Genomic DNA, 23,922 nt, shown 5'->3' with positions numbered 1-23,922 from the left:
TGAAGGTGGAGATCCTTGAGTTTATCTTCAGATATTCCAGACAGGTGGAGATCAGCTCAGACTGACCGTGACTGTGCAGAAACTGCAGTACGCTCCTTTAAACATGAGACTGACTCGTCAATATAATTGATCTTTATTGATTTCCAATGAATCTTTGAATCAAAGTGAAAGATTTAAGTGTCCAGACAGTTTAACAAACCCACCATGTAAATCAGACACAGCTGACGGACTACAACTCCCAGCTGCCTCAGCAGAAAAAGCTCAAAGATGAGGCCGACGCTGGATGAAAATGCAGAGTCAGTTTCTGCCCTTCAGGACTTTCCTATAATAAACCAAACTTTTGGTTTTCTCACATTTCTGACACGTTACCAGGAAAACACAAACATTCAGTTTTTCCTTCTTAAAGGACGAGAACGAGCTGAAGATCTCCGGGAGCAGAGTTAAAATCAGGTGGACTCCATCATCGATGGAAAAAGAAGCAAACTAAACTATTTGCTTATTTTCCTTCTACGTTAGTGAGTAAACCTTTAAATAAGAGAAGAAATGTCACCATTAAAGCCTTTTTCTCACATATATAAAAATATTTTAATGCTTCAGTTTTGACAGATGTCCGTCACAGGATACAGTTTAGAGCCAGCGTTTCCTCGCCTTCACTCCTCGTCCTGCTTCGGCTCTTTAAACTCTGTCTTTGTCAGTTCAGCTCCGGGTTTGGAGTCTCTGACATCGGATGGGGTCGGCGCCGGTTCTTTGGGCTCCATGTCAAACGTCAGGCTGCTCAATTCTGCCGTAATGTCGACCTCTGGCACCGGCGGCTCCTTCTGAGGAAGCAGGAAGTCCAGAGGCTCGAGGACTGTGGCGAGGTCGATGGAGCCCAGATGGCCGTACTTGTGCAGCTGGGTGGGAGGAACACCTGCGGAGAGACAACAGATTTGATTCAGACCAAACTCTGCTGCTCAGCACTTCTTAAGCTATTTTAGCCATTACAAAGAATAACTTTGAGAAGAGAGTCCAGGGCAAAAAAAGAAAAAGAGGTTAAAGATTTTTTTCTCTTTTAAACTAATTTTGTGAAGTTTTCTTCTCATTGACTGATTGGACCAAAAGTTTAACTTTACTACACAAAAAAAGCTTGTGTGGTGATTTTGTGGTTTTATTAGTGCCCCCTACAGGCTGAAGCGGTCATTACTCCAAATTCAGACCATGGTTTCACAAATGTCCCAGTGGCTACGCCCATCTTTTATGTACAGTCTACCATGTACGTTCATGCGGTTTCCAGCCCGAGACCGAAGGTGACCAACAAGAACAACAACGCAAGGACAACAGTTTAAACTGAGACCGCATTATTGGAATAACGGCTTCACTTCCAGGCCCGTCGTTAAACGTCTTCAGCATCACCGCGTCCGTTTTAAACGAAGAAACAAACTCAGACGTTGCTGCGAGTCCTCACCCAGGATGAGAGCGAGCTGAGCCGGTGGAAACAGGACCTGCAGGCAGCGGTTCAGGAAGGGCAGCAGGTCTTCAGCGTACGCACAGCAGAACTGAATAAACAGCTCCTTCTCCCGGCTGCTGAAGGCCGTCTCCTCCGCCCGGTGAAACACCAGAATCTGACGGGTCACCTGACAAAAAACGACACCGTCAGCAGCTGTTAATCCAGCATCAGTCTGACTTTAACCCAGATTACACCAAAGATCCAGCTGCTCACCATCTTCAGGGCTTCCTCCAGGCATTTGGTGACATTCTCCACCACTCCGATGGGGCAGCAGAGGCGGAGGTCGTTGAAGGTGGTCAGGATGTTGTTGAGAAAGCAGGCGAGCGGCTGGAAGTCCAGCAGGGACATTGGGGGCTGCAGGGTGCCGGGCTGCGGGGCGGGGGCTACGACGGGGATGGTCCCTGCCAGCACTGAGGGCAGGGCGATGAGGGTGTACAGGTTCATGTCCTCCTGGAACTTTTCCACCGCCTCCTTCACGGCTCCGCGGAACGTGTCCACCGCCACCCGCTGGAACATGGGCGCCAGCTGCCCGCGGAAGTCCGCCCCCACCCTGCTGAAGGACAAACCGAAGTACATGCACTGACCCAGCAGGGAGTCCAGGCGGCTGCCCACACCCCGCTGCAGGTCCCTCTCTAAGGTCTCCAGGAACTCTGCCACCTTGTGCACCACCCAGCCGTGGAAGATGGCGCCCTCGTTCACAGCCATGAGCCCACCGGCGGGGGGCACTAGCGGGTCCTCGTCAGAGAAGATGGCTCTGTACTGGGTGATGATGTCAAACATGTGCACCCTGCAGGCCTCGATGGTCTTGGTGATGTGAAAGTAAGCATCGTTTTCAGGGATGGCGGCGAGGATGGAGTGCAGCCAAGTGCTGCGAGCCTGCAGGAACTTCACCCGCAGCTCCGCCTCCGTGAACACGTCCATACGCCGCAGGTAACCGATGACGCGGAGGCACACGGGAAGCTGGGAGTTGCTGCGGAGCTGCTGCAACAGCTGGTTGAGCATCAGCTGAGCCGACTGACGCACTTCACGCACGATACCCTAAAGATGGAGAAGGTCAAAGGTTAGAGGAGCCGAAACATTAGATGTTCTCCACAGTGACCTTTTCTGTTTTATATCTCAGCAAAGAGAAAGTTTCTCAACTGTTTTTCTCCAGTTTTTGTCAATTTAGAGTTTAAACTAGCGATTTCCAGCCTGTACCTGAACCTGAGCCCCATCAACAACCTCCCGCAGTCACATTTTAGCTTTTTCACCTTCTCTGAAAGCCTGCTTTATTCCAGCTGGCCAACACCTGGAAGCCTGCTGAGGGGCAACACCCAGAGCTTGTTAGCTGTGCACGTAACAAAAGAAAACTGAGTATTCAGAGCGGTCTGGAGCCTGAGCTCTTTAATTCTCTTCACACGTGTAATTGTTTATTTGAACATTTTTTCTCCAACATCACACGACAGAAAATCAAAGAAAAGTAACGTTTATTTAGCCCTAACAGTTCATTTTCCTAAATAACATTTAGAGTTTAATTCAGGCAGTAAAAAAACCCCAAACACACCCGCTTTTTGGTCAGCCTGGTCTGGACTCACCTGGATGACGGGCAGCGACGAGTGTTTCTTCTCCAGCCTCTTCACGTATGCCGCCAGCTCCAGAGCCTCTTCGTAGTAGCCGTTGCGGACGCAGGTGTCCATGAGCTGAGGAATCTCCAGAATCTCCAGGATCTCCGTGTGGCGGTTCAGAGTGAGGCTGTTCATCCGGCGGCTTGCTCCGATCTCCTCCGCCTCTTTCATGAAGTGCCTGAAAACAAAATGAGCCCCCAAAGCTCAGAGAGACAGCACAACAGCAAAAACACAACTATGTGTAACACTTTATAGCTCTAAGAACCTTTTATTATCTTTCATTAATGTTCCCAGTCTGTAGTTTTGTTCTGGTTGTGGCTAAAGTCTGGCTGCCTGTTTTTTATTCTGAAAGGAGGCTGACGAGCCAGCTCAAGGGAAATTAATCTGCTGCTGTTTTATTCCCAGTCAATTCACCTTCTGTGGCATATTCCTAAGAAAATAACTAAGTTATTCACTTTGTGATCCTACAGTGAGCTACAATAATAATAATCTGCATCTCTCTCCTTGATCAGTTCATCCTGTGTGCTTTTTAAAAAATATCTAAAGTTTTTATTAACCTAACAGTAAATGATGACACTTTTATAGACCCCAGTTTCCTCCTGCTGACATCCCCTCCACAGGGAGCCACCGACCTGCAATTCTCTCCGAAGCGGGGCAGCTTGTCCAGCAGCCGGGACACGCTGCTCTCCACCCGCCCGAAGTCCCGGTAGATGTGCTCGGTGCAGTCGGCGGTGCGGATGAAGGTCTGGTAGTTGGAGAAGGCCAGCTCCCGGGTCTGCTGCAGGATCTGAGCCCGCTCCTCCGCCAGCCTCTCCGGCTCCCGACCCAGCTTCTCCACCCCGAAGGAGCTGAGCTCCGACAGGTAGGCCGCGAAGTCCGGGTTGTCCCTCCAGCTGTCCGGGAAGCTGTCCTTAAAGATGGACGCCAGGATGCTCTCATCCTCCACGTCCACCGCCGCCATGTTTACCGCTGCAGGTTCACGGAGTCCCGGTTCACAAACTGACAGATTTCCTGGTTGTAAACAACCGGAACATCCAGTGCTGACGAACACGTCCCGGTTCTTCTTCTTCTCCTTCTGACGCGTGTCAAAAAAGCTTAAAGGTGAAATACTGCCACCTGCCGGTGTTGTGCCAAAAAGTCATTTCCGAAGTTTCTTTGTTTTTGTTTTGTTTTGACTGTATACTATAATAGGTATATATGAAATACATAGAATATATTTGTGACTCTGATTTATTGAGTTATTATATCTATTTTGTCCTTTTTGGTCACTTAAATCATGTTTCTATAACTGTGACGTTACATTTGTTGGCCACGTCTCTCTGGAAAAAGACATTTCTGTTGCTAAAAACTGATAACTCAGCTATTATCAAGGCAGCTTCTGCCTTGAGATAGGATTTCTTTTTTTTTTGTGGAAAGTGAATGAATTATTCATGAGAGAGATGTCTAACACTTTTTTCACAGATTACAGGGCAACAATTAATTTATGACTGTTTAAATGTTTTTGCAAATATCACCAACACCAATATGAATAATTACTAGGATACTGATTTACCTGTATAATAATATGATAATAATATTCTAAGTACATTACAGTACAGTAAGTATATATGATACTGTAATAGAAAAATTACACACACTCGTTAACCTCTCAGTGAACCTCTGCACCAAAGCCTAGTGAGGCTAAAAATAGCCTAAATTAATTTAAACGAATTACGTTATTACAACTAATGCATAGACTGGCCATGGGCATACCGGGCATTTGGTGATTTTTCGTTTTTATGGGCCGATGGTTTTTTGTTTGTTTGTAACAGTATAAACAATGAAAGGTGGTGGATTGGCCAGATGCTGGCAGATGTGTAAGAAGTTGTTTGGTGGTGGCTATGGCGGAGCTCCCACTGAGGCCAGCAGGTGGATGAGGGAAAGGGGAGGCAGGAGGAGGAGGAGAGCCCCGAGGCGGCCGCCGGTCCGAGTGTCAGGTGAACTGAACTTCAGGTAAGAAGTTATGACCTGCAGTCTATCTGGGTCAGATATGAACCAAGTTTAGGTGGAGTTTATTTTCATGTTGCTGACTTTTTACAGTCAGTTACAATAACTTGTACTGACAGAGTTCCTATACAGCTGGGTGGGTGCTATGATGTTACTGATAGTGAACTTTACTTTATTCATAAGGTTAGTTAGTAGAGTTGCCAACCGTCCTGTAAAAACGGAATCATCAGAGAAAATATTACGCGTTTCGTGTTGAGCTGAGAAGAGACGCAGTTTGTCCCGGACTTCAGCTATAATGAAAAAGACACAAAGCTGGATTTATTCTGCGTCTTTACGCTGTTAGCTGCCTCTTCTTCGCTCATTCAATCATGAAACTGATCAATGATCAACTGATCGGCTTTTCTCTCTCGTTTGTTGATCGCCCACTTTGCGCCAGAAACAGGAAACCAGCAGATGTCGCGCTAAACAACAGCAGCACGTTTAAGCTGGATCAGCTGTTGTTAGAATTTATTTAATATTAATTTCTAGTATCAGCTGATGTTTGCTGGAGCCACAGCTCTAAAACTGCTGGTCATGATGTCGGTTTGGTTATGTGAGAGGGAAACATGAAACCAGGAGATGTCCTTACTGGATCATCAGAGCTGAACAGGTGATGGAGAAACAGGTTTACCTTTTAGGTGACATGAATGAGTTGAAGTTATCAACTGTTTCTGAGAGACAAATAACACCAGGATCCTTTTTTATGTAGCTGACAGCTGGTAACTGTGCAGGGGCGGGTCTAGCAAAGTTTTGCCAGGGGGGCAGGTAGGGCATTAACAGGGAGAGGGGGGCACAAAGAAATACTTTTCTTTCTTATTCTCATTTAAAATGTCTCGCTTTTAATAAATAATTATCTGAATCTTACAACCAAAGTTTTCATCTGATGTACAATGTATAGAAATCCTACATATACCAACAAGACTGTACATCACTGTCACAACAGCGTTTGTTTTCATTCAAAGGCTTTATGGCTTTTCCTGTAATACCTGGTGGGCCGGTCACTAGTCAAAATGCCCGGACCGATTTTTTGTCCCAATCCAGCCCTGAACTAATGAATTAATTTCCTAATTAATTTTGTTTTATTTTAGTTTTGTAAATACACAATGTCATTTTAGATAGCTTTCATTTTCTTACAAAGCTGCTTTTCTTTCAGTGCAGCTTAAATCATTAGAGGCAAATTTAGAGGGGGCGGGTAACCAGGTTTATGAGAAACTAAAAACCAAATTTAGAAAAGGGACAGATATGTGAGGGGGAAAATACTTAATCACAAGAAAATAAAAGATGCATTTAGGAGAAATTATAAGGAAAAAAATCTAAATTTACCAGAAAAGATTTGAGAAAAAGGGAAAAGTTTGGCAAACGTAACAAAAATAAAAACAAAGAGAAACATGTCAAATCTGGAGAAATGGAAATTTAAGATAAATACCGCTAAGTTAACGGCGCTACTGAAAAGTTCAACCTAGTGATCGTTTTCTACAGTCATGACTTCGAAGCGTATTTGTTAATAAAGTTGTTTGGGGGAAAAGGGTAATGACGTCACCGGAAGTGAGGTGTGTGATTCAGTTGCTAAGCTGCAGCCGAGCAGTAAACGGACCGTCGACAAGTTGCTGTCGCCGCCTCACCGGATCAACTTTAAGCCGTCCGTCGGTGACCGACAGACCGAGGTAAGCTGCCCAACGCCAGACTGCGTCTGCTCGGTCCAAGTTCCGCCGGGGAGCCGCTGCTCCTGACGCCGATGCCCGGCCTCAGTGTTCGGCTAACGTTAGCCCGGAGCTCGGTACGGCGGGTGGTTAGGTCAGCACCGGTGTTCCAGATCAACTGGCGTTTAGATCAACTGGCGTTTAGATCAACTGGCGTTTAGATCAACTGGCGTTTAGATCGCGAAAACAGCAAACAAGTAACACCACGCCGATGTTGTTCACAGGACACAAAGAGTAAACGATCGTTTACTCTTTGTGTCCTGTGAACAACATACTTGTTTGCTGTTTTCGCGATCTAAACGCCAGTTGATCTAAACGCCAGTTGATCGCGTCGCGCATGAGGATATCACCAGGTAAACTCGCCACATTTTTAAACATTTTGTTGTTCAACAGCATCAAGACTGACGGAGTGTGTTTGAGACAACCTCACAAGTGTCACAGATGACACATTTGGCGTTTTTTTGCTGGTTTGTCGGTAGGAGCTCCTGAAACGCAAGACTGCCACACATCTGTTCGACCAACGCCAGTTGATCTAAACGCCAGTTGATCTAAACGCCAGTTGATCTGGAACACCCGCCACAGAGTCAGAGTTAACGGGTTAAAGTGGGGAGCAGACGGACCTCCTCTGCTGTGTTAGTCTGAACATGAGCTCGTCTGTGGTTTAATGAGCTTAATGAAGAACCTTAATGAGATTACCTGAAGTTAGCTGAAGCTCCAGGAGAGCAGAGCAAACACTCCTGACCACAACAGCACTGCTCAGTTAGTTTACCGGTGTTTTCATACACGTTATGATCTGAGAAAAATGCGCCAGTTTCCATAAACAGAAATGTTCGCTTCAGTCTGCAGACAGTAACACATGAAGGTTCTTGCAGATTTTAAGTATTATTTTTGTGTTAGAAAAATAGATATTATCTAACAGTTTGGATGTAGATGAAGGTGCTGATGAGGATGAGAAATATCTTATTTATCCCATATTTGGGAGACTTTTGTTATAGCAGGAAATGAATATCAGACACCAACCGACATCACCTGATAACACCAAACAAGATTTATTCTGTTTGTTCATTTGTGAAATCTTGTGTTTGCAGGTGAAGAATTATGTTATTTAAGAAAAAAATTCAAGGAGTTTGAATTGTGCGGTTGCTTTGAGGTTGTTGATGATGTATCTGCACCGTGTCTTTATGGATCACGAGATGAACTGTGGTACTGCATGAGGAAGTCGGGAGTAGCAGAGAAGGATGTGAGGGTGGTGCAGGACATGTATGAGGACGGAGAGAGACAGTGGTGAGGTGTGTGGTAGGAATGACAGATGGGTTCAAGATGGGGGTGGGATTACATCAGGGATCTCCTCTGAGCCCCTTCTTGTTTGCTGTGGTGATGGGGACAGGCTGATAGACGAGGCCAGGCAGGAGTCTCTGTGGATCGTGATGTTTGCAGATGACACCGTGAGCTGCAGTGGGAGCAGGTCGAGGTATGCTCTGAACACAAGAGGAATGAAAGTCAGTAGGAGGAAAATAGCTGAACCGAAGAGGATAACGTGCCACTCGTCTCACTCTCATTCACACAATGAGAGAGACGAGTGGAAAGGTTAACATGCAAGCACCGGAGGTAGTGCCAAATGAATAATTGTTTCTGAGACGTGAGATGTGGGAATTTATGGATTTAAAATTTATCGCTCAAGCAGCCTCAGAAAGGCAGAAGTGTGACAGTTTTTTTATAAAGCTAGGTCTTTAACTGCTGTTGACTTTGACCCTGGCACGTTCTCCTCTTTGGCTCAGCTATTATAATGAAATCATTCTGGTAGGTGATTTTAATTGGGATCGGTTTTCTCCTGTGTCTGATTATTTTAAGGCACACTGTTTTTAATCTAACACAAATGACTAAAGCCCCACACACCTTATTCCCCAGATAAATCATCTTTGATTAATGTGCCACATCATTTCTCCACAGCAGTTTTTACCAGCGACTTGACTGATCGCTGCGTGGTTGGTGCTGCGAGGAACAGTTTCATGCTCTGAGCATCATCACAAACAGAAATTTAAAGCTTTTACATGAGCAAGCCTTTTGTCACGACTTCATGAATTTACATTGGGTCAGTTTTACATTGATGGACGGTGTTAACTTAGCTTGTAAATATTACTCTGAGAGTTTTATCTGCCTTGTGGACAAACATGCTGCTTTTAGCCAGGTCAGAGTGAAAGGGCGGGACAGGAAGCAGCCCTGAGCAGCTTCAAGAAAGTCCGACACTGATGCCAATGGCTAAGGTTTGGCAGCTGCGTAATAGCTTCGCTGCTTCTATTAGGAAATCCAAATGTGATCACTTTCTGATCTTAACCACTGACAGTCTCAAAGTCCCTGGGACGCGTTGGCAGACTATAAATTCTCTCTCTGACAGCTTTGAAGAGCATTAACATTAAAAAGTCACCGGTCCAGACAGTCTGTCTCCGTTTTTCTTGCGTCTGCTTGCAAGCATCATAGATGAGCCAGCGTCTTATATTTTTAATCTTTCCATACAACTGAACACTTCAGCAGAGATCCCAGTGTGCCTTTGTACTGCCCTCCTGAAAGGTGATGATTCTTGGATGGTAATAATATGAACCAATCTGCAAACTCTGTATTTTAGCTGAGATTCTTTAATGGCTGAGGAATAATCAACCTTAGAGCTATCAGAATGAAAATGATATTTTATCTCTCCAGTACTGTAACTTAAAGGTTTAAAATTTAAAGTTCTCAATGATATCTACGAGGCCCTGGAAGCAAAGAAATACTGCACCCCTCTTTTTATTGATCGAAAGCCTCCGGCACTGTTGATCGTGGGGTTTTATGTCAGAGGTTATTGGAAAAGGGCCGTCCAGACCAAGCTAAGCACCTTTCTCACCATAAGCAGTGTGTGCAGTTTAATGGTCTCTCTTCCAGTTTTTTAAATGTGACTGATGGAGTGCCACAGGTTTCTGTCTTGGGACCTGCGTTATTTACTATTTATGTCAGTGCTGTGGGACAAAATCTAAGTGCAACTGCCTATTTTTACGCAGATGATTAATTGTGGTAATAATCTGGTACCCTGGTATCGACATGGTTTTCGAACATTTGCAGTTAGCTTTTGATCGTACACAGTCACAGCTGTTTCTGCTAAGGCTGTCTTTGAAATGCATCTATAAAAAAAACCACGGTTGTGTTCTTCTCAGAGGGTTCGGTTAACCCTAATCCTAACTTCCCTCTCTTGTATCTTCTCAAGGTACATGTATTAACAATGAAGCTGTGGAGTCTTACAAACATCGAGTTCCTGTTGAAGCTAGGCTGAAGCTGGAGTTTTGTTTTTCTTAGAAATGGATCGTTGGACTTTGTTTATCACGGCATTAAGATTTATCACCGGCTCAAAACCTTTAGCACACCACTGTACTTTATATTCACTGGTTGATTAGTCCTCATTAGCCTCATGCAGGATGGTTCATTGATAGCATTTTGTCTCTAAATTCATTTCTGGTTTACTCGTCTCCTATTTGTCAGATTACCTGTAATCTGACAAATAGTTTAGTCACAATCTGCGGTCTCAGGACTTCTTTGCACTCACTGTTCAGACCTCAGAGAGAAGGTATTCTCCTTTTCTGTCCCGTCCTCATGGATTACATGACAGAAGGATTTCAGGCTCTCAGCTGATTTTGCTCGTAGACTTTAAAAGACGCATAAATGGTTTTGTGAAATCATCACTGGGAATCTTGTTTTTAGTTTGACTGTGTAGACACTTGGTAAAATATTCAATATTTTATTGGTGTTATTTTATTATGCCTGTTTGAAACAGGTCTCTCTTGTAAATGAGGCATTGAGTCTCAGGACTATTTGTATAAATAAAGGTAAAATGAACAAGCACTTGGTGACAGTGGTGAGGAAAAACTTATTGTCACAGGAAGTAACCTCGAGAAGAACCACGCTCGGGGAGGGGCCGGTATGGGAGTGAGGGGAGGAAAAGAAAACACTCAGTGCATCATGGGAATCCTTCAGCAGCCTGAGACTATAGCAGGAGAAATCTGCTCTCTCTTTCTAGTCCCTGTCAGGACTCTTGCTGCAGCATTTTGGATTAGCTGAAGGCTTTTCAGGGAGTTTTTAGGACATCCTGATAATAATGAATTACAGTCGTCCAGCCTGGAAGTAATAAATGCATGAACTAGTTTTTCAGCGTCACTCTGAGACAGGATATTTCTAATTTTAGAGATGTTGCACAAATGGAAGAAAGCAGTCTTACATATTTGTTTAATATGTGCGTTGAAGGACATGTCCTGGTCAAAAATGACTCCAAGGTTCCTCACAGCGTTACTGGAGGCCAAGGTAATGCCATCCAGAGTAAGAATCTGCTTAGATACTATATTTGTAGGAAATTAACGGTCATCAAGGTTTTTATATCTTTAAGACATTCCTGCAGTTTAACTAACTTATATCATCTGGCTTCTGGCTTGTATACAGTGTTTTCCAATAATAGATGAGTTTAAATACTTGGGGTCAACCATCCAAAACAAGGGACAGCACACAAGAGACATGAAGAAGTGTGCAGGCTTGGTGGAGTTTCAGGGGTGATTTGTGACAGAAGGACGGCAGCCAGCATGAAAGGGAGGGTTTACAGGGTGGTAGTGACACCTGTGTGGTTTGGAGGCCGAGCTGAAGACGATGGTATCTTCACTGGGAGTAGAAATGAGAGCTCAGCGTCAGAGAGGCGAGACTGAGACGGTTTTATATGTCTTATCTCTTCTATCACTTATTTATCACTGTGTTGTGTTCCTGCAGGTGTTTGACGCTCAGTGCAAACACTAAATCAGAATCAGAATCAGAATACTTTATTGATCCCTGGGGGAAATTATTTTTTGTTACAGTGCTCCATTTTAAACCAGGAGCTGATGTCCGTCTCATGAATTAACCTCAGCCGGGGTCGTCAAACACAGCAGCCAGTCTCCCAGTATGACCAGTATGGCTGCCTCCAGCACAACCAAGATCGCATGGCGCCTTCGTGAGTATTAAAGTTACTCAAACGATCATCACACCCTTCCTGTCCAGCAGCCCAGCCCGACCTGAATTTGTTCCTCCTTTGTTGCCGTACAGAGGAGTTCGAGGCTCAATCCAGCTCCATTTCCTGTCTGGCTCTGGGGAAAAGCTCGGGCCGCCTGCTGGCCACAGGAGGAGAGGACTGCAGGGTCAACATCTGGGCCGTCAGCAAGGCCAACTGCATCATGGTGAGTCCCCCGCAATGCAAAATGCGATGGGTTTCTAATTTTTAAGGTTTCCGTCGAGGTTTTTTAGGCCTGAAACATGAGCAGATTCAAAGGAACCCATCCTTTACCTACTGCTCTTCTGCAGTCTGCAGGTCATGATGCCCACACCTGCCTCTCTCCTGTCACCACCTCACGCTTTTATCTTTATTATTGATTCATTTCTGATTGTTAAATGATGAAAACAGAGTTCGCTCCATGGGAATTAAACAGACTCATGTTTCCCCTCCACTGCTCGCCATCTTCCTCCAACTAAACTAACCTGCCTGACCTCTTACGTTGTGTGTAGTGCACCACATCATGGCAGAGCGCAGACTGTATACAGGGAGTGCAGAATTATTAGGCAAATGAGTATTTTGTCCACATCATCCTCTTCATGCATGTTGTCTTACTCCAAGCTGTATAGGCTCGAAAGCCTACTACCAATTAAGCATATTAGGTGATGTGCATCTCTGTAATGAGAAGGGGTGTGGTCTGATGACATCAACACCCTATATCAGGTGTGCATAATTATTAGGCAAAGTCCTTTCCTTTGGCAAAATGGGTCAAAAGAAGGACTTGACAGGCTCAGAAAAGTCAAAAATAGTGAGATATCTTGCAGAGGGATGCAGCAGTCACAAAACTGCAAAGCTTCTGAAGCGTGATCATCGAACAATCAAGCGTTTCATTCAAAATAGTCAACAGGGTCGCAAGAAGCGTGTGGAAAAACCAAGGCGCAAAATAACTGCCCATGAACTGAGAAAAGTCAAGCGTGCAGCTGCCAAGATGCCACTTGCCACCAGTTTGGCCATATTTCAGAGCTGCAACATCACTGGAGTGCCCAAAAGCACAAGGTGTGCAATACTCAGAGACATGTCCAAGGTAAGAAAGGCTGAAAGACGACCACCACTGAACAAGACACACAAGCTGAAACGTCAAGACTGGGCCAAGAAATATCTCAAGACTGGTTTTTCTAAGGTTTTATGGACTGATGAAATGAGAGTGAGTCTTGATGGGCCAGATGGATGGGCCCGTGGCTGGATTGGTAAAGGGCCGAGAGCTCCAGTCCGACTCAGACGCCAGCAAGGTGGAGGTGGAGTACTGGTTTGGGCTGGTATCATCAAAGATGAGCTTGTGGGGCCTTTTCGGGTTGAGGATGGAGTCAAGCTCAACTCCCAGTCCTACTGCCAGTTTCTGGAAGACACCTTCTTCAAGCAGTGGTACAGGAAGAAGTCTGCATCCTTCAAGAAAAACATGATTTTCATGCAGGACAATGCTCCATCACACGCGTCCAAGTACTCCACAGCGTGGCTGGCAAGAAAGGGTATAAAAGAAGAAAAACTAATGACATGGCCTCCTTGTTCACCTGATCTGAACCCCATTGAGAACCTGTGGTCCATCATCAAATGTGAGATTTACAAGGAGGGAAAACAGTACACCTCTCTGAACAGTGTCTGGGAGGCTGTGGTTGCTGCTGCACGCAATGTTGATGGTGAACAGATCAAAACACTGACAGAATCCATGGATGGCAGGCTTTTGAGTGTCCTTGCAAAGAAAGGTGGCTATATTGGTCGCTGATTTGTTTTTGTTTTGTTTTTGAATGTCAGAAATGTATATTTGTGAATGTGGAGATGTTATATTGGTTTCACTGGTAAAAATAAATCATTGAAATTCTGCACTCCCTGTATAAAGGATGGGTGTAGATTTGAATTCTGAAAAGTGAAGCTTAAACCTGCGATTTTCATGGATGTCCAGCAGGGGGCGACTCCTCTGACTGTGAATAGAAGTCTGTGAGAAAACGAGCCGCCTCCTCACCTGATCTCTGAGCTCAGTAAACAGTTTCCTGACGGCTTTATGGTCTCAGTCGCTGTTTTCAGGTCTTATTGAATAAAAGATGAAGCTCATTTTGGAAATGATGGTTTCCATTAGTGTTCAGGGGACGATAAAGCAGGAGATGAAGGTGGGCTTATTTTGTGATTGACAGGTGACGTGGTGTCCCTCAGCAGCTTCACTAACACTAACATTTTGATATACAGTCTGTGTTTTGAGTTTTTGAGAAAGGAGCGAGGTGCAGTTTTAGGTGATGATGTCTGTTCTGACTGTTTCCTCTCAGAGTCTGACTGGTCACAAGAACCCAGTGGAGTCTATCCATTTCAACGTGTCGGAGGAGCAGGTCGCCGCCGGGTCGCAGTCAGGTTCAATACGAGTCTGGGACCTGGAGGCTGCCAAGAGTAAGACTCTGTCTGTTCTGTGGCTACGAGGCTTTTTAGTCAAAGCTTCACCGCCTCTAAACTGTCTGTGTGCGTAATTTATCTGCACAGGTGCTTTAGATCAGCGGTGGACAGCGTAAGGTTCACACTGACAAAGAGAAGTGAAGTGAGCGAACCAGTCGATTAGAAATATGACACACAAAGAGCTGAAACATGTTAAAATCAACTTGCTTTTTTTTTATTAGTGTGGTGAGTTTTTTCTAAATTTCTGAGTGCAAAGTTTGAGCTATGAGCTCTTCCACCTCTGCTGCCTCGAGGACACAGGACATCCGTCATACCACATGATGTCAGCCTCTGTAATATAGTACATCAGTCTGATTGAGTATATGTTATTATTAGTAGTATTTTTCCATCTACTCTTATTTTGAAAATTGATACAGCTTCCTCAGTGTTCAGTCTCAGGCTGTAACGGAGGACGTTGTACCCCGCAGTCAGAATAATCGTCCGTCCCATCATGCGGAGGCGTTTTAATGCACCTAAGCTGGGTCTTAGTTAGAAAGAGATGCAAAGAGGTGACCCTGCTGCTTCCTGTGCTCAGTTTTAAGGACTCTGATGGGACACAAAGCCAACATCACCAGCCTGGGCTTCCATCCCTTTGGAGACTTCCTGGCCTCCAGCTCCATGGACACAAACATTAAGGTAGGCGTGCTTTCCTGTGTGAGAACATCCTTGAAGTCTTAATCCGCTCTAATGAAATGTCTCTTCTTTTCTGCTGTCAGCTGTGGGACTTGCGGAGGAAAGGATACGTGTTCAGATATAAGGTAAGTATGTGCTCAGGATGACAGGCCGGCTCCTAATATCCTGCTCGAATCCAGGTGCACGTTTCTAACAGGTGGACAGTGGCTGCAGGTGGATTTGGTAAACACACCTGTGGTGACCTAACAAAGTGTGATGTGGACATTTGCTTCAGTGGAATCTGATCTTTTATGCAAATGAGTTGACCTCATCTGACCTGGAAACAGCACCGTGTGAAAAGCTAAATCCTGATTGTTTTCAGGTTTCTGACAGATTTTTGATGTTTTTCAGATGTTTAAGCCCCGCTCTACATTCTGATGCTTGTTTTCCACAGTTGTACCATCACATACAAAACAAACACACACAGACACGTGGTCACTGTGCGCCAAAGCCGAGGACGCTCAGAATGATTCGGATTAAACTGTGTCAGTCGGAGCTTTTATGGAGTCTTACAGTAAACGGATTATTGCATTTAAAAGAACTGAGAGACTTCAATTTAATTTTGTTTATGCAGCGCCAAATCACAACATCAGTCACCTCAATGCGCTTTATACTTTAAGATCTACATACAGAGAAAAACCAACAATCATATGACCTCCTATGAGCACTTTGGCGACAGTGGGAAGGAAAAACTCCAGAACCAGGCTCAGAGCTTCTACTTTCCTTCAAAATAAAAGCTTCACATGAGTCTCGATAGCAAAAATCTGACCAGTGTTGGTGTTGCAGGGTCACACTCAGGCTGTGAGGAGTTTGGCCTTCAGTCCTGATGGGAAGTGGTTAGCTTCAGCGAGCGACGACTGCACCGTCAAGGTACGACCTGATCTGACGTCTCACCTTTAATGTAAAAAATATATTTTAAGGATTGTTTTTCCCGGTACTTACATGTTGTGGTAACTCTGACTCTGTAACAGTAGATGCTGAGAAACCTTCAGAGTAACTATAACCTGCAGGAGTTACACGATGCTGTGAATGTAAACTGTGAAGCAGAACATCAGCAGCAGGAAACTGTGCAGAAAGGCTGGAAGACGTTAAAATGTTCCAGCTGGTCCTGGTTCATGTTTGGTAGTCACGTGTTCCCATAAAATAAAACGAGCGATTGAATCGCAACATTTTTAGATTCTTCTACATTTTAAAATGGTTTTAAAAGGTCCGTCTGTTGAATCACTTCAGTGTTTTAGGATTTTTAAGATCCATCTTTTCTATTAAAATAGTTTTCAGGACACTTCTTGACCCAGGTTCAGTTACATTTATTTAAATAAAGTAATAAGCTGGTGATGTGTAACGACTCGTTAGGCTAACATTTCATCGATGTTTAGAATTAAGTTTCATTTCATTTGCAGCGGTCGGATGTTCGGGTGTTTGAGAGCATCTTGGGAATTTAAAAGTGTGAACATGATGTGTTTATTCTGTAAATGCTGTGAAAGCATCAAACCGGCAGCATCCTGTAATAAAATCGCTCATTCTGATTGGCTGAAGGAGGTGAGCTCTGCTCTCTTCCTGTTCGATGACCTCAGCCCTGTCCTCTTGTCTCCATCAGCTGTGGGACCTGGCTCAGGGGAAAACCATCACGGAATTCAAATCTCACACCGCCGCCGTCAACATCGTCCAGTTCCACCCCAACGAGTACCTGCTGGCCTCCGGAAGCTCCGACAGGTACGTCGCCGCAGGCCGAGCGCCCGAGACGCAGCAGCTCGGAGCTGAAGGAGCGACTCATGAGTGGAATCAGTGTTTGTGACACTTTGTGGCTCGTTTAGTTTTTCTGTTTCATGAAGCTCAGAGGCTGCGCGAGGTTGTCCTCTCTCTGTGCCGCCAAGATTTTATTTTGGTGCTGAGTTTGATTGTTTGTGGCATTTTTTTAAATGTAACATTTCTTTTAGTCTGAAATTCTTTTACTTTTTTTCACATACATGTCCTGTGTCTTCTACATGTCCTCTGCATGTGCCACTAAATCATACATTTATAACTAAAAGTAAACAGGAAATATAAATATAATAAAATGGAAATAATAACTCATCCTTTCTCCAACACAACCAGCAAATGCACTCAGTATTTAATCATTTCTTTATTTTTGCATATGAAGTATAAATAAGTATTCCAACATGAATCACTTAAATTGATTATTATGTTTAATTTGAGGACATCGACCTGGTGTTAGAGACAGTTTATAAGTTACACCAGCAAGCAAAGCTGTAGTTTGTGGCCTGATTTTCCGATTGTCATGTGATCGTGATGGAGCCGTTAAAGCTTTGAATGTGTCACTTCAAAGAAATGAGACATTTTGTAGGTTTTGGCCTGTTTTAGTGACAGAACAGGGAGCAGGGTCATTTTTATCTCAAACAGTTTATTGATGGAATAAATCTTACTCTCATTTATGAGAATAAGAAGTGACTCAAACACATACTTTCTTCAATTAATTATAAAAATGTCTTTAGCTTAGCTTGTAGTTAGAGCTGGGTTAGGCGACCCTAACCATCCCTCAGGTTCCTGGGGACTTCCCATGATGCACTGAGAGGTGCACTTTGCCCTCCACTCCCTCTTTTGTTCGTGTTTCGTTCCTCTTTTCTCTTTCTCCTCATTTACTGACTTGTCACTGCTGACCGTGGATCTGTTGGAGGTCTCTTCCTGTTCCTCAGCCGTGTTGTAGCGTCTTCACCTGACACTATAAAACACCTACAGGTGTCTCTAATGAGCTGCAGCTGTATGAACTCTGCATGTGCTTGCAGGACCATCAAGCTGTGGGATCTGGAGAAGTTTACGATGATCGGCTCGTTGGAGGGCGACACGACTCCGGTCAGGTGAGTTTTTCCCCGTTGCAGCAGGGTGTAACTGGAATGTGACCTCTGACCCCTGTCCCTGTGGTTTCAGGTGTATATGTTTTAGCCCAGATGGCTCCTGCCTGTACAGCGGCGCCACGGACTCGCTGCGGGTCTTCGGCTGGGAACCGGACCGCTGCTTTGACGCGGTGCCGGTGAGCTGGGGAAAGGTGTCTGACCTCGCCATCTGCAACCAGCAGCTGGTGTGTAGCTCCGCCCACCGCTCAGTAACAGTACTGTGCAGAAGTTTTAGGTAATCTTAATCTTCCACCTTCTCCACATGTCAGATCGGCGTGTCTCATCACCTGTCGAGTGTGTCGTCCTACGTGGTCGATCTGAAGAGGGTAAAGAAGAGCGGTGGCGCCGTGATCCAGGGGATCATCCAGGACGACCAGCCGCTCACAGAGCCGAAGAAGGACCCCAAAGGAGCGGCACTGCGAAAGAACTACGAGAGACCCACGACCACCTGCAGATCGCAGAGGTACGGCACACTGAGAGACAGGAGAAAATACTCCAGATACTGCAAGTACTGACTCCTGGATTTAAAGTTTTATACTTGAGCCACTGGTTTCATTCATCAAACACTCAGATCACATGTCATATATATATAATAAATATATAATATATATATATATATAATAAATATATATATATAATAAATATATATATATATATATATATATATAATAATAAATATATATATATATATATATATATATATATATATATATATATATATATATATATATATATATATAATATATATATATATATATATATATATATAAAATCTTATTTGACTTCAGTGGAAAAGTTTCGCTTCCAGATTCTTTAATAAAAGTAAATAAAGTAAAAAATTTGCAGTTTTTCTTCTAAAAACAAACAAACAAATGTTTGTGATGTCATCAGGTTGAAGCACCGTTCAGAGTCTGACAGGCGGAGCCCCGAAGGGGAGAGGCGGAGCCCTAGCGAGGACGAGGCGGACGAGAAGCTGTCGTCTGCTGAGATCCACAACGCCGAGGACTACAAGGCCATCTTCCAGCCAAAGAGCGCCATCTGTAGGTGGACCCGGAGCATCGCAGCTCAGATGTTGAATAACGAATACAGTTATACGTACATACAACGAGATCTGTGAAATATTGCTATTGAAAAGGACGCTGAGTTCATCTTTAATCAACACTGCACCAACAAAATCTGTGTTTAGTTTCCCCGAAAGCTTCTATTTCCTCACCTGTTGATCCACCTGCAGCATCGCCATCAGTTCTGCTCTGGCTGATTTTGAGAAGCAGGCCATATTTGAAAAGTGAGAGGAGTAAACATTACTCGCTGTAAGAGCCAAACAGGATGGGAGGATCTGATTGGTTCTTTGTGCCTTTTTAAAATATTCATCCTAATGAGGACAAAGACACTCTCGTCATTTCTTCTTTTGTTTTCATGTCGTCACATTTATTTTGCAGTCTGAGCTCCTCGTTCTCCTCTCTTCCAGCTCGCACTCCTCCTAAGATGTCGGAGCCTTTTCCCGCTCCTCCAGAGGACGGTGAGTCCAGCACAGCTTCACGTTTCTGTGAGACATCAGGAGACGACGCGCCTCCGACGTTTCAGTTTATAGATGAAACACGAACAATAAATCACGTGTTCGACAGTGAAAAACACACGACACAAAAACACACGACAGAGGTGTTTCAGCTCCTGTTTTGTGGTTACTGGGTCGTTTCCTGATGATTTCTTCTTCTGCTCAGAGTCCATTTTGGCGATCAGCCGGCAGCTGAAGGACATCAAGTCTAATTTTCCTGATAAACAGCAGGTCAGTGAACGCAGCAGCCGTGTGTCTGTGTGGAAACATGGACGCCTTAGGACAGCGGACTATAAATGCAACGAACCTATCAGAGCTCAAATACCTGCTGTTTACAACAAAGTAGTCCTCCAGCCGCTCGGTTTTCTCTTTCTTTAGTTAAAGATTTTTCTTTGTCTTCAGAAAATCAGTTTAATTCAAAACCATCTAAAACCTTTAACAGCTGTGTGACTTTGGTCTGAGTGCGGTTATATGAGAGGTTTTATGAGTCTAAATTAACAACTAAAATGATGTGTGAGAAATTATTTTGTAATAATTTCTTGTTTCTGTCATTATTAACAGTTTTTCCAAAAATCAAATGCCCATAAAAACAGCTGAGATCAGAGAATAAAGGCTGTGACTGCTCGTGTCTGTTGTTTTAAAGGGTCCTCCGCTGGCTGCCTCCACTCCCGTGGTGAGGGTGGAGCCTACGGTCATTTCCGCTGTGAAGCGTCCGTCCCCTCCAGCTGCGGGCACAGTGTCCTCCAGCCACCCCGCTCCCACCCAGCCCCCCGTCACCGCGGCCAAATCCAAACCGCAGCTCAAAATCATCTCGAGCGCCCGGAACGAGCCCATCGGGCTGAACGTGGCCGACTTCCTGCCCGTGAGTGCACGCGTCAGTGTTTTTAGATTCTCGCGACAGCTTTGATGATGAGAATAAAGCTGAACGTGTGTGGTCGGTCAGTCTTCACCCAACCACAGATCTGGAGCCCTGAGTGACGAGGAGGCCCTGACCCAGATGAAGAAGGGTCACGAGACCATGTGTGTGATGCTGAGCAGCCGACTGAAGAACCTGCAGACGGTCCGAGGGGTGTGGACCCGAGACGGCATCAAGGTGAGGCTGACACACCGGTACCAGCAGCTCGCACGTGTGTGAGAAGGTCATGACCGTTTGGCGGTCTTCTGCCCGGATACAGCCGGGCAGCTCATTCATGCAGCTCCTTCTTTTATTGTTTTGTTTTCAGTTCGTTTGTGTCAATCAAAATATTTTCAAACTGCTCTTTGTTTGTGTGCAGATCGCTCTTGACACCGCCGTCTCCATGAGTGATCCGTCCATAGTCGTGGACATCCTGAACATCATCAACCCCCAGCCGTGAGTCTCACACACACACACTCGTTTTCATATCTTAGTGAGGACATCTCATTGACATCATGCTTTAGAGAGCCGCTTACCCAAACCATGAAAAATGAACGCCTACTCGTAACCCTGAGGATTTGAGCCTCAATAATGCATTCAAGCTCGTGGGGACAGGCACTTTGTCCTCACAGGTGACTGTTGGTCCCCACAAGTATAGTAACATTTCAAGTTTCGGTCCTACAAAGCTGTCTAAACAGGTACACACTCACACACACAAACCCGTTTCTACATCTTTGTGAGAACCCTAAGTCACACCTTGGCTTGGCTGCTCCTCAGGGAGGAGAGTTTCACACATCTATCCAGTCAAGTTAAATGACTAATTACTGTAGAGCAGGGGTGTCAAACTCAGATACACAGTGGGCCAAAATTCAAAACTGGAACAAGGTCGCGGGCTAACGTTAATATTTATTGAAAAAAAAAAATCTTCCTCCAGATATAAGAATGAATCTTTTCTTATGGACTCAAACAAGTTTTGCTGAAAAACTGAATATGGAACAAGCAAAGCTTAATACTAAACAATATATATATTAGCTGTATAATACCAGTAGGCCAGCTCTGATAGTAATTTGGTATGGCTTCGCGGGCCAAATGTAATTAGTCTGTGGGCCAAATTTGGCCCACGGGCCAGAGTTTGACACCTATGCTTTAGAGCCTAAAGTTGTGCGCCGCTTGTTTAATTAAAGACACAAAGAAATCTGCTTATTCTGCAACAATAGGCCATTTTGTCCCCACAATTATAGTAGCATGCCAATTTCCTGTCCTGACAAAGATGTCACACACACGCGTGGAGACACACACACACACACACACACACACACACACACACACACACACACACACACACAATTCTGATTTTATACAAGTACAAACCTTTATTTACACTGGAGTTCAAAAACAAAACCTTTCTTTGTTAGTTTAACCCAAAAAATCTAAAAACAGTGACAGAAGCTGACGATTGATGACAGACGAATCGTTCTACGCAGCTTTATTATTATTATTATTTTCAGTCTGTTCTGTTTCCAATCACTGAAAAGTTTTTATTGTTTATTTGATTGCATCTGTCTTCTAAGTTTCATTTTGAAGAGTTTGACCTGCAGTTGTTTGCGGGTTGCTGACCTTTATGAACGTATAAAACCAGATGTTGCGCTGCTGTTCCAGATCTCTGTGGAAGCTGGACGTGTGCATGGTCGTCCTTCCTCAGCTCGACAAACTGCTGCAGAGCAAGTACGAGAGGTGAGCGGCTCAGAGGTAAAGTTTCTGTTGTCCAGAGATGGCGCGCGAGCGTTCAGCGGCAGAGGGTACGTTTTAAAACAACGTCAGCATCTTTGTGGGCGTTTTCATCAAGTGTCACCATTACAATGAGAGAAATGAGTTCTGATGATGCTTCAGACGAACTGCCGGGAGGCAGCTCGGGTTGCATCAGAGATGATTTCGTCTTCTCAAAGTGAATTTAAAACTCTAATTCGGATTTTACGTAAAAAGAAAGATCACTTCCTGTTTGGTAACCTGAGGTCACCCGGAGTACTTTGATTGTCAGGAGGTGGAGCAGATCTCCGCTTCCTCCCGTCCTGAACCTGAACCTGCCCCGATGCCGTCAGTGTGTCGGTATGTCGTGTAATTCCATCATCCAATCAGCTTCCTTCTCTGTGCGTTTCCTCAGCTACATACAGACCGGCTGCACGTCTCTGAAACTCGTCATGAAGCACTTCTGGACGCTGATCTCGGACACTCTAAAGGCCACGCCGTCCGTCGGGGTCGACATCACACGAGAGGAGCGGTGAGTCTCACATCTGTCCAACAGCTGCTTGACTGATTTAGCAGCACCGTCAATCAATCTGCTGATTACTCAGATTACTCTGAGGAGGAAATGCCCCAAACCTCGGCTGACTCCACCTCTCGTTCTGTGTGGGACGTTTTTAAAGATGTCTGACACGTGTTCGAACCCAGAGACTTGATTCCTGCTGTAATCGCTCCTCAGCCGGCTGCTTTTCCCTTCCAGGTCTCCTCTTTGCACTCTGCATCTGCAGGAGCCACAGCTGTATTTTAGTGACTGTAGTAGGTTTGTTTGTCCAGCAGGTGTCACCTTTGTGCTGTTGGCGAGGGCCTGCGTCCTCGCCAGCAGCAACACAGGCTGCTGAGGTTAACGGACGTTATTCCTGAGATGAGCTTCAGAGAGAGCAGCATGTTAGTGCGGTGGGGCAGCACTCATTCTGCGCCTCACTGCATTTGTTGTGAATGAAGGATGCTTCAGTGTCTCCTCCTCCAAGGGAGGTAAAAAAGGAAACATTAAACCACCTTTGGTGTAGTACTCAGACGACAGGAACCTTCATAATAAAATGAATTGAACTGTAACCAGCGACAGTCAGTTTCTCTTATAAAGGTTTGTGCAGAGATGATGTAAATCAGATGAGACACTGGAGCAAAGATGTCCCATAATTCATAGCAACACATCATCAGTGGCGGTTTGTTCAATCACTGAAGGAAAACCATTTTAATCGGACAGACTCGCCAACGTCTTTGTCCTCTGCGTTTGAGCCTCTGATGTTTTTGTGCTTCCAGACACCAGAAGTGCCGAGTGTGCTGCGAGCAGCTGAAGAACCTGAGCAACATCGTGAAGAACAAGGCGACGCAGGTCGGTCGTCACGGCAGCACCTTCAAAGAGCTGCAGCTGCTCATGTCGCCGCTCGACGACTCGCCCTGAGGGCGGCGCCGTGGATCAGCTGACTCCCAAGACCCCGCACTTTGTGTGTCCTTCTTTTGTCACGACTCTCTCCTGAGGCCTCCGTCACAGAAGAAGAAATGTTTTAATGTTGAAGACGTTAAGTGACACTCAGAGGAAGTCGAGAAATTAAACCGCCGCTGCTAAACGAGCGGGTCGGTACTCGAATCGGGGAGGAGTCTCGGTCTCGTATGGAGGCGCTGACGGGAATGTGCCTTCAGAGGTTTGGATGTTTAAAAAGTGCTCACAGGTTTGCACCACACGAGCGATTCATGAAAGGCTCGGACTTTTCACTTTTCTACTGTTCACTTTCTCCACTGTGTTCATGTACAGCTCTGTTTATTTAAATAAAGACAAAATGAAGTTA

The 23,922-nt window shown here is 44.9% G+C and overlaps 2 protein-coding genes across 6 annotated transcripts; one reads left to right on the top strand and one right to left on the bottom strand.

Moving 5' to 3' along the window:
* Positions 1 to 117: 117 nt before the first annotated feature.
* LOC146582713 (conserved oligomeric Golgi complex subunit 8-like) lies at positions 118 to 6,936 on the bottom strand. 3 transcript variants are annotated; one of them, XM_085280403.1, is made up of 6 exons: positions 6,738 to 6,936; positions 3,723 to 4,165; positions 3,061 to 3,268; positions 1,700 to 2,524; positions 1,445 to 1,613; positions 118 to 910 (listed from the first exon to the last, which is right to left on the bottom strand). In XM_085280403.1, the coding sequence occupies exons 2-6, from the start codon at positions 4,049 to 4,051 to the stop codon at positions 651 to 653; spliced, it is 1,791 nt and encodes a 596-aa protein (XP_085136529.1). In that variant the 5' UTR covers positions 4,052 to 4,165; positions 6,738 to 6,936; the 3' UTR covers positions 118 to 650. The 3 variants fall into 3 exon arrangements, with proteins under 3 accessions (XP_085136529.1, XP_085136610.1, XP_085136685.1); XM_085280484.1 differs by lacking the exon at positions 3,723 to 4,165; XM_085280559.1 differs by lacking the exon at positions 6,738 to 6,936 and having other exon boundaries at positions 3,723 to 4,205.
* katnb1 (katanin p80 (WD repeat containing) subunit B 1) lies at positions 6,636 to 23,922 on the top strand. Of its 3 annotated transcripts, XM_085280200.1 has the most exons (22): positions 6,746 to 6,779; positions 8,009 to 8,104; positions 8,203 to 8,286; positions 11,678 to 11,811; positions 11,904 to 12,034; positions 14,163 to 14,280; positions 14,858 to 14,958; positions 15,039 to 15,080; positions 15,781 to 15,864; positions 16,592 to 16,707; positions 17,778 to 17,849; positions 17,920 to 18,070; positions 18,155 to 18,348; positions 18,777 to 18,925; positions 19,354 to 19,404; positions 19,607 to 19,671; positions 20,084 to 20,302; positions 20,384 to 20,533; positions 20,715 to 20,791; positions 21,995 to 22,069; positions 22,497 to 22,613; positions 23,396 to 23,922. In XM_085280200.1, the coding sequence occupies exons 4-22, from the start codon at positions 11,763 to 11,765 to the stop codon at positions 23,535 to 23,537; spliced, it is 2,103 nt and encodes a 700-aa protein (XP_085136326.1). In that variant the 5' UTR covers positions 6,746 to 6,779; positions 8,009 to 8,104; positions 8,203 to 8,286; positions 11,678 to 11,762; the 3' UTR covers positions 23,538 to 23,922. The 3 variants fall into 3 exon arrangements, with proteins under 3 accessions (XP_085136243.1, XP_085136326.1, XP_085136410.1); XM_085280117.1 differs by lacking the exons at positions 8,009 to 8,104; positions 8,203 to 8,286 and having other exon boundaries at positions 6,636 to 6,779; XM_085280284.1 differs by lacking the exons at positions 6,746 to 6,779; positions 8,009 to 8,104; positions 8,203 to 8,286 and adding an exon at positions 7,150 to 7,168.

Source organism: Mchenga conophoros, linkage group LG1 (assembly GCF_057382185.1).
Source record: "Mchenga conophoros isolate Kocher_MC1m ecotype Shallow Benthic linkage group LG1, M_conophoros_male_GT1.1, whole genome shotgun sequence".
In the NCBI taxonomy this organism is placed as follows: Eukaryota; Metazoa; Chordata; class Actinopteri; order Cichliformes; family Cichlidae; genus Mchenga; species Mchenga conophoros.
This window is presented reverse-complemented; position numbering and strand designations above follow the sequence as displayed.